The following is a 13,632-nucleotide window of genomic DNA, read 5'->3' as shown; positions in this document are numbered from 1 at the left end:
TTGTTGGTGAAGAAGAGGCAACTCTGGTTCATTATAGTTGAGTGTAACAGTCAGAGGGCAAAGATTTTATCAGGCCACTTCTCCCTCAACTGTCATTTGGGGGCAGCCATTTTATCAGTGGGAGAGATGGGGATAAAGGTAAAGGTAAAGGGACCCCTGACCATTAGGTCCAGCTGTGGCCTACTCCTGGGTTGCGGCGCTCATCTTGCTTTATTGGCCGAGGGAGCCAGCGTACAGCTTCCGGGTCACGTGGCCAGCATGACTAAGCCGCTTCTGGCGAACCAGAGCAGCGCACGGAAACGCCGTTTGCCTTCCTGCCAGAGCAGTACCTATTTATCTACTTGCACTTTGATGTGCTTTCGAACTGTTGGTTGGCAGGAGCAGGGACCGAGCAATGGGAGCTCACCCCGTCGCAGGGATTCGAACCGCCGACCTCCTGATCGGCAAGTCCTAGGCTCTGTGGTTTAACCCACAGCACCACCCGCTAGAAATTGGGGGCTGAGTCTGTGAATCCCCCCCTCCTTTCCCTCCTTGTCCCTTGTGTTTTATTTTTGTTTGTTTGTTTCTTAGAATGTAAGCCTGTGGGTAGGGAGTGCCTTGTTTTGATTTCATGCAAGTTGCTTTGGGAGCTTTGCTGGCTGAAGAGTGGAGTACAAATGCTATTATTATTATTATTATTATTATTATTATTATTATTATGCCACCCACTCTGGGTGGCTCCCAACAAAATGTTAAAAACACAATAAAACATCAAACATTAAAAGCACGAAGAAATAAAAATATATGTATTTGTTGCAGTTGTTTTTACAACCACAGTTCATACACTTCTTCGGCAATCACTCGTAGCCAAATAAGATTGTCTTCCATAAACACGGTCTTAACAGTGAGCCCGTAAGTGACTGTGGAGGCCAATTCTGGAACCACACGTCCTTCCACAGTGGGGACATTGTTTTCCGGACAGGAGTTGATCACGGTGTGGATTTGCCAAGCGTGCCTTCCTCTTAGCACGTTTCTCCCTTGCGTCCTGAGTTCGAGCGTCTTCAAAGTCCATGACACCTTTGGTACAGGCTGTTTTCCAACTGGAGCACTCGCAGGCCAGTGTTTCCCAGTTGTTGGTGTTTATACTACTTTTTTTTTTAAATTTGCCTTGAGAGAGTCTTTAAACCTCTTTTGTTGCCCACCAGCATTACACTTTCCATTTTTAAGTTCAGAATAGAGTAGTTGCTTTGGAAGACAATAATCAGGCATCTGCACAACATGACCAGTCCAACGACGTTGATGTTGAAGAATCATTGCTTCAACACTGGTGATCTTTGCTTCATCCAGTACACTGATATTAGTTCGCCTGTCTTCACACACACACACACACACACACCCTTTTGTGTTGGAATCTTTGTAAGGCACCTTTTCCCGCTGAAGAGCAGGGCAAAGACTCTTCAAATAAACAAGACAAACGAGTAAACAAACACAGGATACCTGCCCCCGAGCCTTCAGGGACAAGGAGGGGCGAGACATTTGAAGAAACAAAGTTCAAAGGTCATAAAAATACCTGGCTCGCAAGGAGGGCAGCATTGTCCTGCCGCAGCAACTGCCACGCTGCCTGTAGGGCAAGTCGGACAGGACGGAGAGGAGCAAATAACATCGGAGTCCTGGCACTTGCATTCGCGGCACAGATCCTCTTTCCATTTTTCTCCGCTCTGCATGAGAAAACGATAACGGCTACGGCCTATTGCATCTTTTCAGCACTGTGTTATTTATTAAATTTTGTGGTAAGTGGAACAAGAGCCAAAAGGGGATGGAGCATGGGTAGAAGAAGAAGAGTTTGGATTTGATATCCCGCTTTATCACTACCCGAAGGAGTCTCAAAGCAGCTAACATTCTCCTTTCCCTTCCTCCCCCACAACAAACACTCTGTGAGGTGAGTGAAGCTGAGAGACTTCAGAGAAGTGTGACTGGCCCTAGGTCACCCAGCAGCTGCATGTGGAGGAGCAGAGGAGCGGAGACCCGATTACGAGTCTATCACTCTTAACCACTACACCACGCTTAGTTTGCCTGGGTAGGCAAACTAAGGCCCAGGGGCCAGATCCGACCCAATCGCCTTCTAAATCCAGCCCGCGGATGGTCCGGGAATCATTGTGTTTTTACATGAGTAGAATGTATCCTTTTATTTAAAATGCATCTCTGGGTTATTTGTGAGGCATAGGAATACATTCATTTCCCCCCAAAAAATATAGTCTAGCCCCCCACAAGGTCTGAGGGACGGTGGACAGGCCCACAGCTGAAAAAGTTTGCTGACCCCTGGGATGGAGCAACAACTGTCAATTTTACCTTTGCACAGTAAGGTGATTTCTAAACACACAGCTGCAGCTCCCAAAGGGGTTTCACAGTCAACCCCACTTCACAGGGAACTCTGGGAGTTGTAGTTCTCAGAGGTGGCTGAGGGGTGTCCTCACATTTGTCAGCACCCTTAATAAACTACAACTCCCAGAGGAGGGCTAGGGGAAGCCATGACTGTTTAAAGCAGCATTGTTGTGCTTTAAATGTGTGGTGGTAATGAGGCCACACATGTGTGCATAAAATGTGCATCTGTACATGTCTTCGGATAGAAAAATAGGCAAACGGCTAAACTAGCGTTGGAAAAGGAATGCTTTGCTCCACTGGCAAACGCTTTGATGCAGGCTTAGATGTTACAGTTCAGACAACATTGATCTTTTCCCCCTGCCTGTATTGATTACACTGTTAGGAGCCATTCAGTTGTACAAATGTAGCAGCTAATAGCATCATTCAATTGCCAGAATAAGGAAAGCCCTCAAAATCTGATCACATCAAATTATGATAAAACAGCTAAACATTTGGGAGCAAGAGTGCTGTAAAACATTATCGAATGAAGTAATCCCATTCCAATAAAGCTAGCAATCAACAGAGAACATTTCAAGATTGTTTCCAAGCAAACTGAAAGTGCCTTTCTGTTGTGCAACCCCTCTCTCTCTCTCTCTCTCTACTTGAAACACACTGTGATCAGACAGAAAGTGAGCGGGATAGTTTTGCCGTTGGGCAAAGGGCTGGAATAAATTTCCTTTGGGTACTTCTGTGACATATAATATTATGAATTTCGCAATCCTGGCTACTGTGGATCAATCTTAATTTTTGCCTAGGGTGGCTGGGGCAACCCCATCAGGTGGGTGGCAATCATCACCTGACTGACAGTCCAGGAGGCCTGACAAAACATGATGTTCTGGTTGAAGAGCAGGAAAAGTCAATAGTCTCTCAGGGGTGGCTCTCACCATTAATCATGGTAGTAGCCCACCATGCTTATTTGTTCCTAAGGTGTTTATTGATTGCTGTTTTGGCTGCAAGCTGTTAGCAGCCTGCCTACCATTTTGTATCCTCCATCAGGCCCTGGTTCTATCATCAATCAATCAAAATTTTATTACAGTCATAGACCAGCATAAGTAGGTCGGGGTACAATCATTTAAAATCTGTGAAACATTTTGGAAAGCTAAAATTATTAAAACAGAAGGTACATATAAAAGACTAAGGTAAAGGTAAAGGGACCCCTGACCATTAGGTCCAGTCGTGACCGACTCTGGGGTTGCGGCGCTCATCTCGCTTTATTGGCCGAGGGAGCCAGCGTACAGCTTCTGGGTCATGTAGCCAACATGACTAAGCCACTTCTGGTGAACCAGAGCAGTGCACGGAAATGCCGTTTGCCTTCCCGCCGGAGCGGTACCTATTTATCTACTTGCAGTTTGGCATGCTTTCGAACTGCTAGGTTGGCAGGAGCTGGGACAGAGCAACAGGAGCTCACCCCGTTGGCGGGATTCAAACCGCCAACCTTCTGATCGGCAAGTCCTAGGCTCTGTGGTTTAACCCACAGCGCCACCCGCGTCCCATATAAAAGACTAAAAGGAGCTAAAAGAAGGGTTAGGGGCATTAAACAAATGTGGGAAAGCATAAAAGGTTAGTATATAAAAGGCTACGGCTATCACTTTACAAAGCACTCAGATATGAGTGTTCATTAAATCTAGTTTGTGGTGCAGGTCAAGGATCTAGCGTCATTCCAGGGATACATTCATTTAAGTGAGGAAATGGCAGGTGCCACCAAAAAAAATGGTGGATAATATTTTTTTGTGGGGGGGGGGGGATTCTGCATATTGGCCTACTTCTAGGGGAGCAAGAGAGACCTCAGAATTTTCTCAGGAAAACAGAGTTCTCTGCTTAGCTCCAGTTTCCAATGCCCTTTCACCCAGAGGAAACTAAAAACCGGAGCAAAAGGCTCCTGGAATGTCTCTCATTACAGAGGAATGGGGCAAGAACCTCAGGACTGATTGATAGACACAGCCAGTTCCCAACATCCCAGCACACTGATGCATGGCCAAGAAACAGATCCCGGGCAATTGAGACAAGAGCTGGCTTGACTCTCGCTGCAGACAAGGGCTAGCCTGGTATGCAATGGCTCCCCGTGAGTTCTCCAGAGCAAAGATACAGTGCCTTCCTATGCACTTTTGCTCCAAAGTTGCCCCATTGCAGTCAATGGGGTTTACTGCCAGGTTAGTTGCACACAGAACTGATTGCTGAAAAGGGCAAAGGACCACAGAAGCTACGAGTCATGCTAGCTGGGCACCCCATTCTGTTCCTCCTCTTGTTTCAGATACGTCAACAAGGAAAGTTTGTACAGTGGTACCTCGGGTTAAGTACTTAATTCGTTCCAGCGGTCCATACTTAACCTGAAACTGTTCTTAACCTGAAGCACCACTTTAGCTAATGGGGCCTCCTGCTGCTGCCGTGCCACCGGAGCACAATTTCTGTTCTCATCCTGAAGCAAAGTTCTTAACCTGAAGCAATATTTCTGGGTTAGCGGAGTCTGTAACCTGAAGCGTATGTAACCTGAAGCGTGTGTAACCCGAGGTACCACTGTACAGTGGTACCTCTGGTTGCAAACAGGATCCGTTCCGGAGGCCCGTTCACAACCTGAACAGAACACAATCCGCGTCTGCACACATGCGGGTCACGATTCACCGCTTCTGCGCACACGTGTGACATCATTTTGCGCGTCTGCGCATGCGCGAGCGGCAAAACCCGGAAGTAACCTGTTCCGTTACTTCTGGGTCACCGCAGGACACAACCTGAAAATGCTCAACCTGAAACAAACGTAACATGAGGTGTGACTGTATCCTTTTCCAGCACTCAGTAGCTAGAATATTGCTTTTTTAAAAAGAAAAAACAACAGATTCTTAGGATGCAGAAACGCATCTTTCAGCTAAGTAGATATGTGCAAGGTATAAATCTACAGGGCTCAGGTTACACAGCCTGTGATTCTACACTGATGGCTCCCATTTGGGTGAATATCATTCTTCAATCCATCACCCAAACAGTTCTATGTGCCCCAAGTTTTCAGGCTACTTACATATTTGGTACGCCCTTGGTGTACACAGGGCCTGCCTCTGGAAATACATTCAGGACAGCACTTGCCTTCTAAATGAACTAATTCTTCACCCTGTGGAGAAAGAGGCAGCCGCAGCATGAGACCCAGAATTAGCATTTTTTTTTAAAAAAAAAAAATTACAATGCTGAAAGAAGACAGTGGGAGCCCGAACTTTTTTTGAACTGGAATGCAGTCTTTAAGATCCTATTTCCCTTTATCACTCCTGGCGCTCATTCCATCACTCTTGGTTCTCTCCCAAAAGATATGTGTGCTTAAATACCTTTGTGGCTGCAGAACAATTCCCGCAAGCTCCCAGTCCAAATGCCACAAAACTGGCAAGGGATCAAAAGGGGGGTCCAGTTTCATGGATTGAATCCAGCCCGCATGGCTATCGCAATCAGCTTGCTTGATTACTTTGTCGTCCATCGCAAAAGTTTGCTCCAAAGAGCTCAAGAGTGCTGGGTAGGGCAATAGTCCCTTTTTAGCCTCACAACCACCCCTGTGAGGTAGCCCAGGTATATTTTAGGCTGCTGAGAGAGCGCAAACTGCATGGTTGCCACTGAGCCGCAAAGGCAAACGGGGACTCGAACCCAGGCTCCCTGGTCAGGCCAAGGAGATAAAGGTAATGAACATGGCTCTCTTGCTTCTCAGTTTCTCTTTACAACAACCCTGTGAGGTAGGTTAGGCTGGGAGAAGGTAGCTGGCCCAAGGTTACCCAGTGATTTTCACTGCTGTGGGGGGGATTTGAAACCGGGTCTCCCAGTTCCTAATCTGACACACTCTCTTTTCCCCCCAATTATTTTTTATTATTTTCTTTACACATTCATTCTTACAGTACATTAATCAACCTATAAACCTTGTGCTCTGCCAAGCTTGCGACTTCCCTCCTCCCTTCAGTTGGTATCCCTTATCACATCCTGTCACGTAATTTAATCTTTTTATACCTAAATCATCCTGTCCACATTGTAGGAGTTACTTCAATCCTTCCAGTGTCTTTAAGCTTTTACAGTTGTCCTTTAAATACACAATAAATTTACTCCAATTTTTCTGGAATCTTTGATCGTCCAGATCCTGAATCCTGCCAGTCAGTTTGGCTAACTCTGCATAGTCCATCATTTTCATCTGCCACTCCACAATGGTAGGAACTTCTTGTGATTTCCAGTTTTGGGCCAACAAAGTCCTTGCCGCAGCTGTGGCATACATGAATAATCTTTGATCTTTTGTCTTAATCTTCTTTCCCATCAGGCCAAGCAAAAAAAGCCTCTGGTTTTTTAGGGAAAGTATATTTTAATATTTTCTTAAGTTCATTGTAAATCGACTCCCAAAATGTCTTAACTTTATCACAAATCCACCACATGTGATAATATTCACCATCCAGCTCGTTGCACTTCCAACATTTATTATCCCTCATCCTATACATTTTTGCCAATTTTGCCGGCGTTAAATGACACCTATAAATCATCTTCATTAAATTTTCTTTCAGAGCCATACATGACATAAATTTTATACTTTCATTCCCTAATTTTATCCAATTTGATGTTATGCCCAAAATCTATAGCCCACCTAATCTGACACTCTCACCTCTAAACCACATAGGCTCGGTGGATATACCCATGGGCAGATATATGTGTGTATCCGTGACTGGATCTAAATTCTCAGCCACGTGCGCTAGCCGTATCCCACAAAAGTCATCTTCACAATGCATATAAAAATGCAGTAATATTCTAGGTGCCGAAATCCCAATGGAGCAGAAAATACTCTTTATGCATGTGACCGCCGCTGTGCGGATGTTATTGGCCCAGAGATGGAAAGAAGATAAAGTCCCAACCAGAGAAGAATGGCAGATTAAGTTGATGGCTTGTGCAGAAATGGCAAAAATGACTGGAAGAATCATTGTAAACAAAAATGACTGGAAGAACCATTGTAAACAGCTAAATTTGTTAGTAGTATTAGAATAGCACTTGTAGTTTAATGGTGAATTTTGGACACAATGGAGATGTAAAAGATTTGGATTGTTATCAAAAATGCAGGAGGAAATGATTAACAATAGGATCCACAAAAGGAAGGAGGGAAGTCCAGGAGATTCTATGGAATCTTGTTTTTAATGTTGTATGTTGGACATGTGATTGTAAAACTTTAATCTGAAAAACCAAATAAATAAATAAATAAATAAATAAATTTTTAAAATGCAGTAATATAAAATGTGGGGGACGGGGGCAAAGCTGTTGAGCTCCCCCATCCACGCAAAAATCAACACTTCCGATATGGGCTGCCATACGCCCTGGTTTCCCTGGACATTTTTAGCTGGACATATGGCAGCCCTAAATTTAATACAAAACAAAAGGTGGCAATAAAAAAAAATCTGCCAGAGATGAAAAACAACATAAAATGCCCAGAAGAATGAAAAAGGTCTTCTACCATGAAAAGACACTGGTGAGACTCCTTGGAGAGAGCATTTTGTAGCCAGGATGCCAGAAGCGAAGTTACAGGGAACCAGTCAGAGGGCCTTCTTTGTGGTGGCACCCGCCCTGTGGAATGCCCTCCCACCAGATGTCAAACAGGTAAACAACCACCTGACATTTAGAAGACATCTGCAGGCAGCCCTGTTGAGGGAAGTTTTTAATGACTGATGTCCTAATGTATCTCTATTTTTTAAAATTTTAATTTTTTATTGGATTTTTATTTTAAAGATAAGATAGCTGCTTATTTCCTTCGCATCTGAAGGGAGGGCGTTCCACAGGGAGAGCGCCACTACCGAGAAGGCCCTCTGTCTGGTTCCCTGTAACCTCCCTTCTCGCAATGAGGGAACCACCAGAAGGCCCTCAGAACTGGACCTCAGTGTCCAGGCTGAACAATGGGGGTGGAGACGCTCCTTCAGGTATACAGGACAAGCTTGTTTTCTCTTGCTCTGGAGGGTAGGACTCGAAGTTTCAAGGAAAGAGATTCCGACTATACATTCAGAAAAACCTTCTGACAGCTGGAGCTGTTTGACAGTGGAACAGACTTCCTTGGGAGATGATGGACTCTCGTTCCTTGGAAGTTTTTAAGCAGCGGTTGGGTGGCCAACTGTACAATTCTATGAATCTATGGTTTCTCTGAAGGCAACATTTCGTTGACCCTTCATGGGGAAAGCTTTGATCAATGTTTGATCACCTCTGGGAAGTGTGCTTCTAGGAAAGGGAGGTTAAACTATTTATACATCTGTTGCAAAATTATGCGGTGTGGAAAGAGCCCTTGCCACACAGTACATATTGTTAACATTCCCGGTTGGTGCTGTTACCTTCCCCAGCACGCACAAGAGCTCACTTCATATAAAAAGCAAGGGCAAATATGTATGGGGTGGGGTCCTCCCTGCCAAAAAATGCCCGCCTGCCTGCCAAGATTCAGAGCTGGGGAGGATTGTTTAAGATAACGGTCTCATTTTTCGCTGCCCAGCTTACAATGCAACGCCAGGGGCCACAGTGGTGGCAGCGAGGCTGTTGAAATGAAAGCCTCTTCAAAGGTCTACACAATAGTTTGCGCCTCGTGTGATCCCCGTGGCGACGCTATGTTCTGAAAAGGAAAAAATGAAGAAAGAAAGCACTTGTTCTCTAACGTTTTCTCCTCAGAACATCATGGCCTCCCGTTCTGTTGGGTGGAGACCCTCTTAAGAGCAGTCCTACAGGATCAGACCTGGGGTGGCATTCAGCTAAGCCCTACTCAGGGGTTTTATAAATCGATCTCTTGCTTCCATATATAGTGGGCATTGCAATAAATAGTGGTACAGGTCCTCTACACAATGTTGCCCACAGACAGTCTCTCCTTGTACTGTACTTTGCCGTACCAACCATCCACCACTGCCGAGGGCGTCGATTGGAATCGTAATTCTGTAAAAGCGATTCTTAGTACGGCAAGTGGGAGTTTTGTCAAATAACTAGCATCTCCACCCCACCATCCACTAAGGTCCAGCTCCGAGGACCTTCTGACAGTTACCTCACTGTGAGAAGCGAGATTAGAGGGAACCAGGCCGAGGGCCTTCTAGGTAGCGGCGCCCGCCCTGTGGAACACCCTCCCATCAGATGTCAAACAGATAAACAGCTATTTGACTTTTAGATGACATCTGAAGGCAGCCCTATATCAGGATGCTTTTAATCTGTGATGTTCTGTTGTGTTGTTGCTATTGCGGTTCTGTATATTATGTTGGAAGCCATCCAAAGTGGCTGGGGCAACCCAGTTAGATGGGCGGCGTATAAGTACTGTATTTTTCTCTGTGTAAGACGATGCTTTTCGCTTTATAAAAAGGCAAAAACTGGGTGTCATCTTATACACAGATAGTGAATGCAGAGGGGTGATGTGCGATTAATGACAGCAGCAAACAGGAGACTGGCAGTGGCAATTGGGCAGGTGATTGGTGGCTGCGGCAAGGGCTGCTGGCGATTGGCAGTGGCTGCGGCAGTTGGGCAGGTGATTGGCGGCTGTGGTAAGAGGGTGGGTGGGCTGTTGGTGGTGGCAAGCGGGCAGACAATTGGCGGCTGCAGCGAGGTGTGTGATTGGCAGTGGCGGGCAGGTGGGTGAGTGATCGGTGGAAGTGGTCTTAATTTTGAGTTTTAAAAAATAGGGGTCGTCTTATACATGGGGGCGTCTTATACACGAAAAAATATGGTAGTTGTTTTTATTTATTTATTTATTTATTTATTTATTTATTTATTTATTTATTAATTAGTTCGGCCTGAACTCCTTTTATACAAAGCTGCTGTGGAAATATGAACCTTGAATGGTTCACGTTAGCGCTGCTCATCCCACACAATGGGCTGTCGCTGCTTCTCAAACGCAGCTGCAGCTGTTCATTGTGAGGGAACAGGCGTATTAACCCGAGCCTCTCAAAGAAACAGAAGCCCCCGCCGTGCTGAGGAAAAGATCTTAAACGCCCACAGTGGCACCCTTTTAAAAATATCCCAGAATGCCTAGGATATTGTGCTCTCTCTCTCTCTCTCTCTCTCTCTCTCTCTCTCTCTCTCAGAACAGCAGAGCTGAGGCGGGAGCTAGCAAGAGAGGATTGTGGGATTTCCCGGGGCAGTTCGATGCCTGCCAACAAACTTCACCCTTCTCCCAGTCATCTGGTAATAAATAAATAAATAAATAAATGCAAGCCTACATTTGTCGGAGAACTTAAGAGACAGCCACCTGAAACTCGCTGCTTGTCGATAGGCTCATCCCAACCAGTTTGCTGGAAGCGTGTGAAATGAGTTTCTTTTCTTGCATAGTCTCCATAATCCTGTCCCTGCCTACGCCAGTGGCCTCGTTGCAGCTTAAACAGAGTTATGTGACCAGAATAGTTAATTCTTCCCCAACGAAGGATGAAACCCGCGGAGACCTGGCTTCAATTTAGCTCCGGTTTACTGATGCAAATGTCCTAAATACAGAACTACCCTGGGAAGATTCGGGAGGGTTTTGAAAGCAGGCGGAAGGGGAGAGAGAAGCTACCTGCTGCTTTTGTTGCCGACTTTATAAAATATTTCGGTGGAATGGCACCGATGACACCTCTGGGGGCTGCTGAGCTAGAATACATCACTGATAATAAGCCGCAGAGTGTGCACTCTGGACTAAAAAATACATATCTATCCATCTAAAGTTAATCCAAATTCCACATCCAAAAGAGTCGGGTTCGGCTGCCCTCTGCCTAGTTCCCTGTAGCTTTGCTTCTCGCAATGAGGGAACCGCCAGAAGGCCCTCAGAGCTCTTGTGCCCACTGCCCCATAAGCTGCCAGGGTTGGGTATCTGTGGCAGGAGGGGGAGAAAGCGGGCAGTCCCACTGTTGAGAGCACACGGCAGATAGTTAACTCTTTATTGTCAAAGATAACACTAATAATAATAATAATAATAATAATAATTTATTATTTGTACCCCAGCCACTCTGGGCGGCTTCCAACAAAGATTAAAAATACATTAAAATGATGTCACACATTAAAAACTTCCCTGAACAGGGCTGCCTTCAGATGTCTTCTAAATGTCAGGTAGTTGTTTGACATCTGATGGGAGGGTGTTCCACAGGGCGGGTGCCACTACCGAGAAGGCCCTCTGCCTAGTTCCATGTAGCTTTGCTTCTCACAATGAGGGAACCGCCAGAAGGCCCTCAGAGCTGGACCACTTGCCATCGTTTTTACAGCTCTGGATATCTGTGAATACCAATCTAGTGGCTAGGGAGCTATTTCCAGGTCTCTATGGAGCAGTTGTAGCAATAGGGGACCACCCCAGTTCCACCAGCTGGAGACTGTGCCTGCATGGAAACATCCTCTGCCCTTCCCCTTTCAGTACCCTTCCTGGTTCTGGGTTACCGTTGTGCTGGAGAAAGATGGGGAATATTTCACTTGCCTGGCCTGCCTCTTCCTCCAACCCCTCCTGCGCTCCACCCTCCAGCTCTGAAGTTTCCCTTGCCTCTTACTCTTGCCTCTTGACTGATTCAAAACAAAATAAAAAAATTCCTTCCAGTAGCACCTTAAAGACCAACTAAGTTAGTTCTAGGTATGAGCTTTCGTGTGCATGCACACTTCATCAGATACCGAGTTCGGCTGACCCTGTAAATAATGCAAATTTGCAAATGTCTCTTACTTTGCATAATTGATGCTGTGAATCCTTACACACACCCCGACTATCTAGCATCACTTATTCAGCTTATCATGAAGCGGGAGCAAGATGACTATGGCAGACCAACACGGCTACCTATCTGTGACTCTTGACTGATTGTCAGAGACTGAAAGGGTGAGGAAGAGTGGTGGGTACTGCCTGCCCTAGAGCCTCCCCAGCGATGACACTGAAAACAACTTAGACCCTGGATCATGGTGGTGGGACACCGGAGAGCAGTCTGGGTAATGGATGAGCTGGGAGATGCTAGAAGGAGCGACCAAAGGGGGGGTGGGGTGTCAGAAGAAAGAGGCCCTTCTAAGACAGGCTGAGAGTTGTAGTGATGATGGATGATTGGGGGAATGATATATGGCTGGCCGATATTGCAGAGGGCTTGAGGCATTGGTTACAGGTGTGAGGGTATTTGGCGCCGAGCCTTTGGGCTCTTGTGGCGGTTAGGCATTGTTTGACCTTGTGATGGGAGGGGAGGTGTGGCCATCACCTGCCCCTCCAAGTTTAAGGGTATTCCGTTAAAGGAATTTGGGGGTGTGGATCTTGTCCAAAGCCCAGGGCGGGGCTAGGGCCATGACACGACCCCGACGGGAACATCAGGGGGAGCTCGAGTTGGTGCACATCGATGGGGCTCCCCCTTCCGGAGGTTTACCCTTACCGGACTCGTGGCAAATCGGGCAAGAGTCAGATATAGTCGGGTCCATTCAATGCCTAAGCCAATACCACTCACATTCTGTAATCAATAAAGTTGTGGCCAAAATTTCCCCAATAACATTTACCTAATATCTGTGTCCTTGTGTGTGTTATTTCTCAGCGAGGGGGTGGCTTCGGGGTCTCGACACGCAATTATAGTGTGAGTTGAGACTCAAACAGAGAGGAGTCAGAAATTGCCCCTGCTACCTGGCAGTGGGACAGACCCAGTCCTGCTGGCTTACCTCCCCCTCTGACACCCCGACCGAGGAGAGGCCTGCACATTGCTGAGCAACAGGCCAGACATGCCCAGAGGAGGAACCCACCCCCACTTGACGCAGCCTTCGTCCGCTTTGGAAGAATCCAGAGTGTGGAGCTAGAAGGGAAGTGTAGGGCCAGTGGTCACTTTCAGCAACGTATCCTTCTAGATTAGGCAGAGTCAGAGGAACTCTGTTGTGTTGCCATTTTCTGTGACTAAAATCTAATTGCATTTCATGCCTCACGTTCTTCCCGCCCTGTGAATGACCTGTGCTTGCCTGACAATCCCTTGACACTGGTACCGTTCCCCACAAATCAGTGGCCCCCTCTGCAGAGCAAGGCTCATCACCTCTTCCCCACAGCGCACACTTGTCAGTATCTTTCCAGTCCTCGGTACCCACCCCAAATAAACCATAATCGGGGAATATTTGTGGAATATTTGAAAAATCATGCTTATGCAACTAAGTGCATTGGTAGGGTCTACTTAAATCAAGCAGTTAAAAGTATTATCAAGATTAATTGTAGAACAGTTCAAAAATGGAATGAAGTGGGAAATCCAGTGTTAAAAATTTAAACAAGAGAAGAAGCCGCAAAAGGGAGGGAGGGAAGTCTGATATGTATCGCTATTGGAAGTATGAGACTTTAAG

The 13,632-nt window shown here is 46.1% G+C and overlaps 1 protein-coding gene across 2 annotated transcripts in view; it reads right to left on the bottom strand.

Moving 5' to 3' along the window:
• FRAS1 (Fraser extracellular matrix complex subunit 1) overlaps nt 1–13,632 on the bottom strand; it is a 386,075-nt gene that overhangs the window by 198,544 nt on the left and 173,899 nt on the right. For both annotated transcript variants that reach the window (XM_079990647.1, XM_079990648.1), the window contains exons 10-11: nt 5,408–5,497; nt 1,550–1,697 (exon numbers count right to left, since the gene is read on the bottom strand). In XM_079990647.1, the coding sequence (XP_079846773.1) occupies nt 1,550–1,697; nt 5,408–5,497 (238 nt within the window). The remainder of the gene's footprint in view (nt 1–1,549; nt 1,698–5,407; nt 5,498–13,632) is intronic.

Source organism: Podarcis cretensis, assembly GCF_951804945.1.
Source record: "Podarcis cretensis genome assembly, chromosome: 9".
NCBI classification, from domain to species: Eukaryota; Metazoa; Chordata; class Lepidosauria; order Squamata; family Lacertidae; genus Podarcis; species Podarcis cretensis.
Note: the sequence above shows the minus strand (reverse complement) of the source record. Positions and strands in the feature narration are given on the sequence as shown.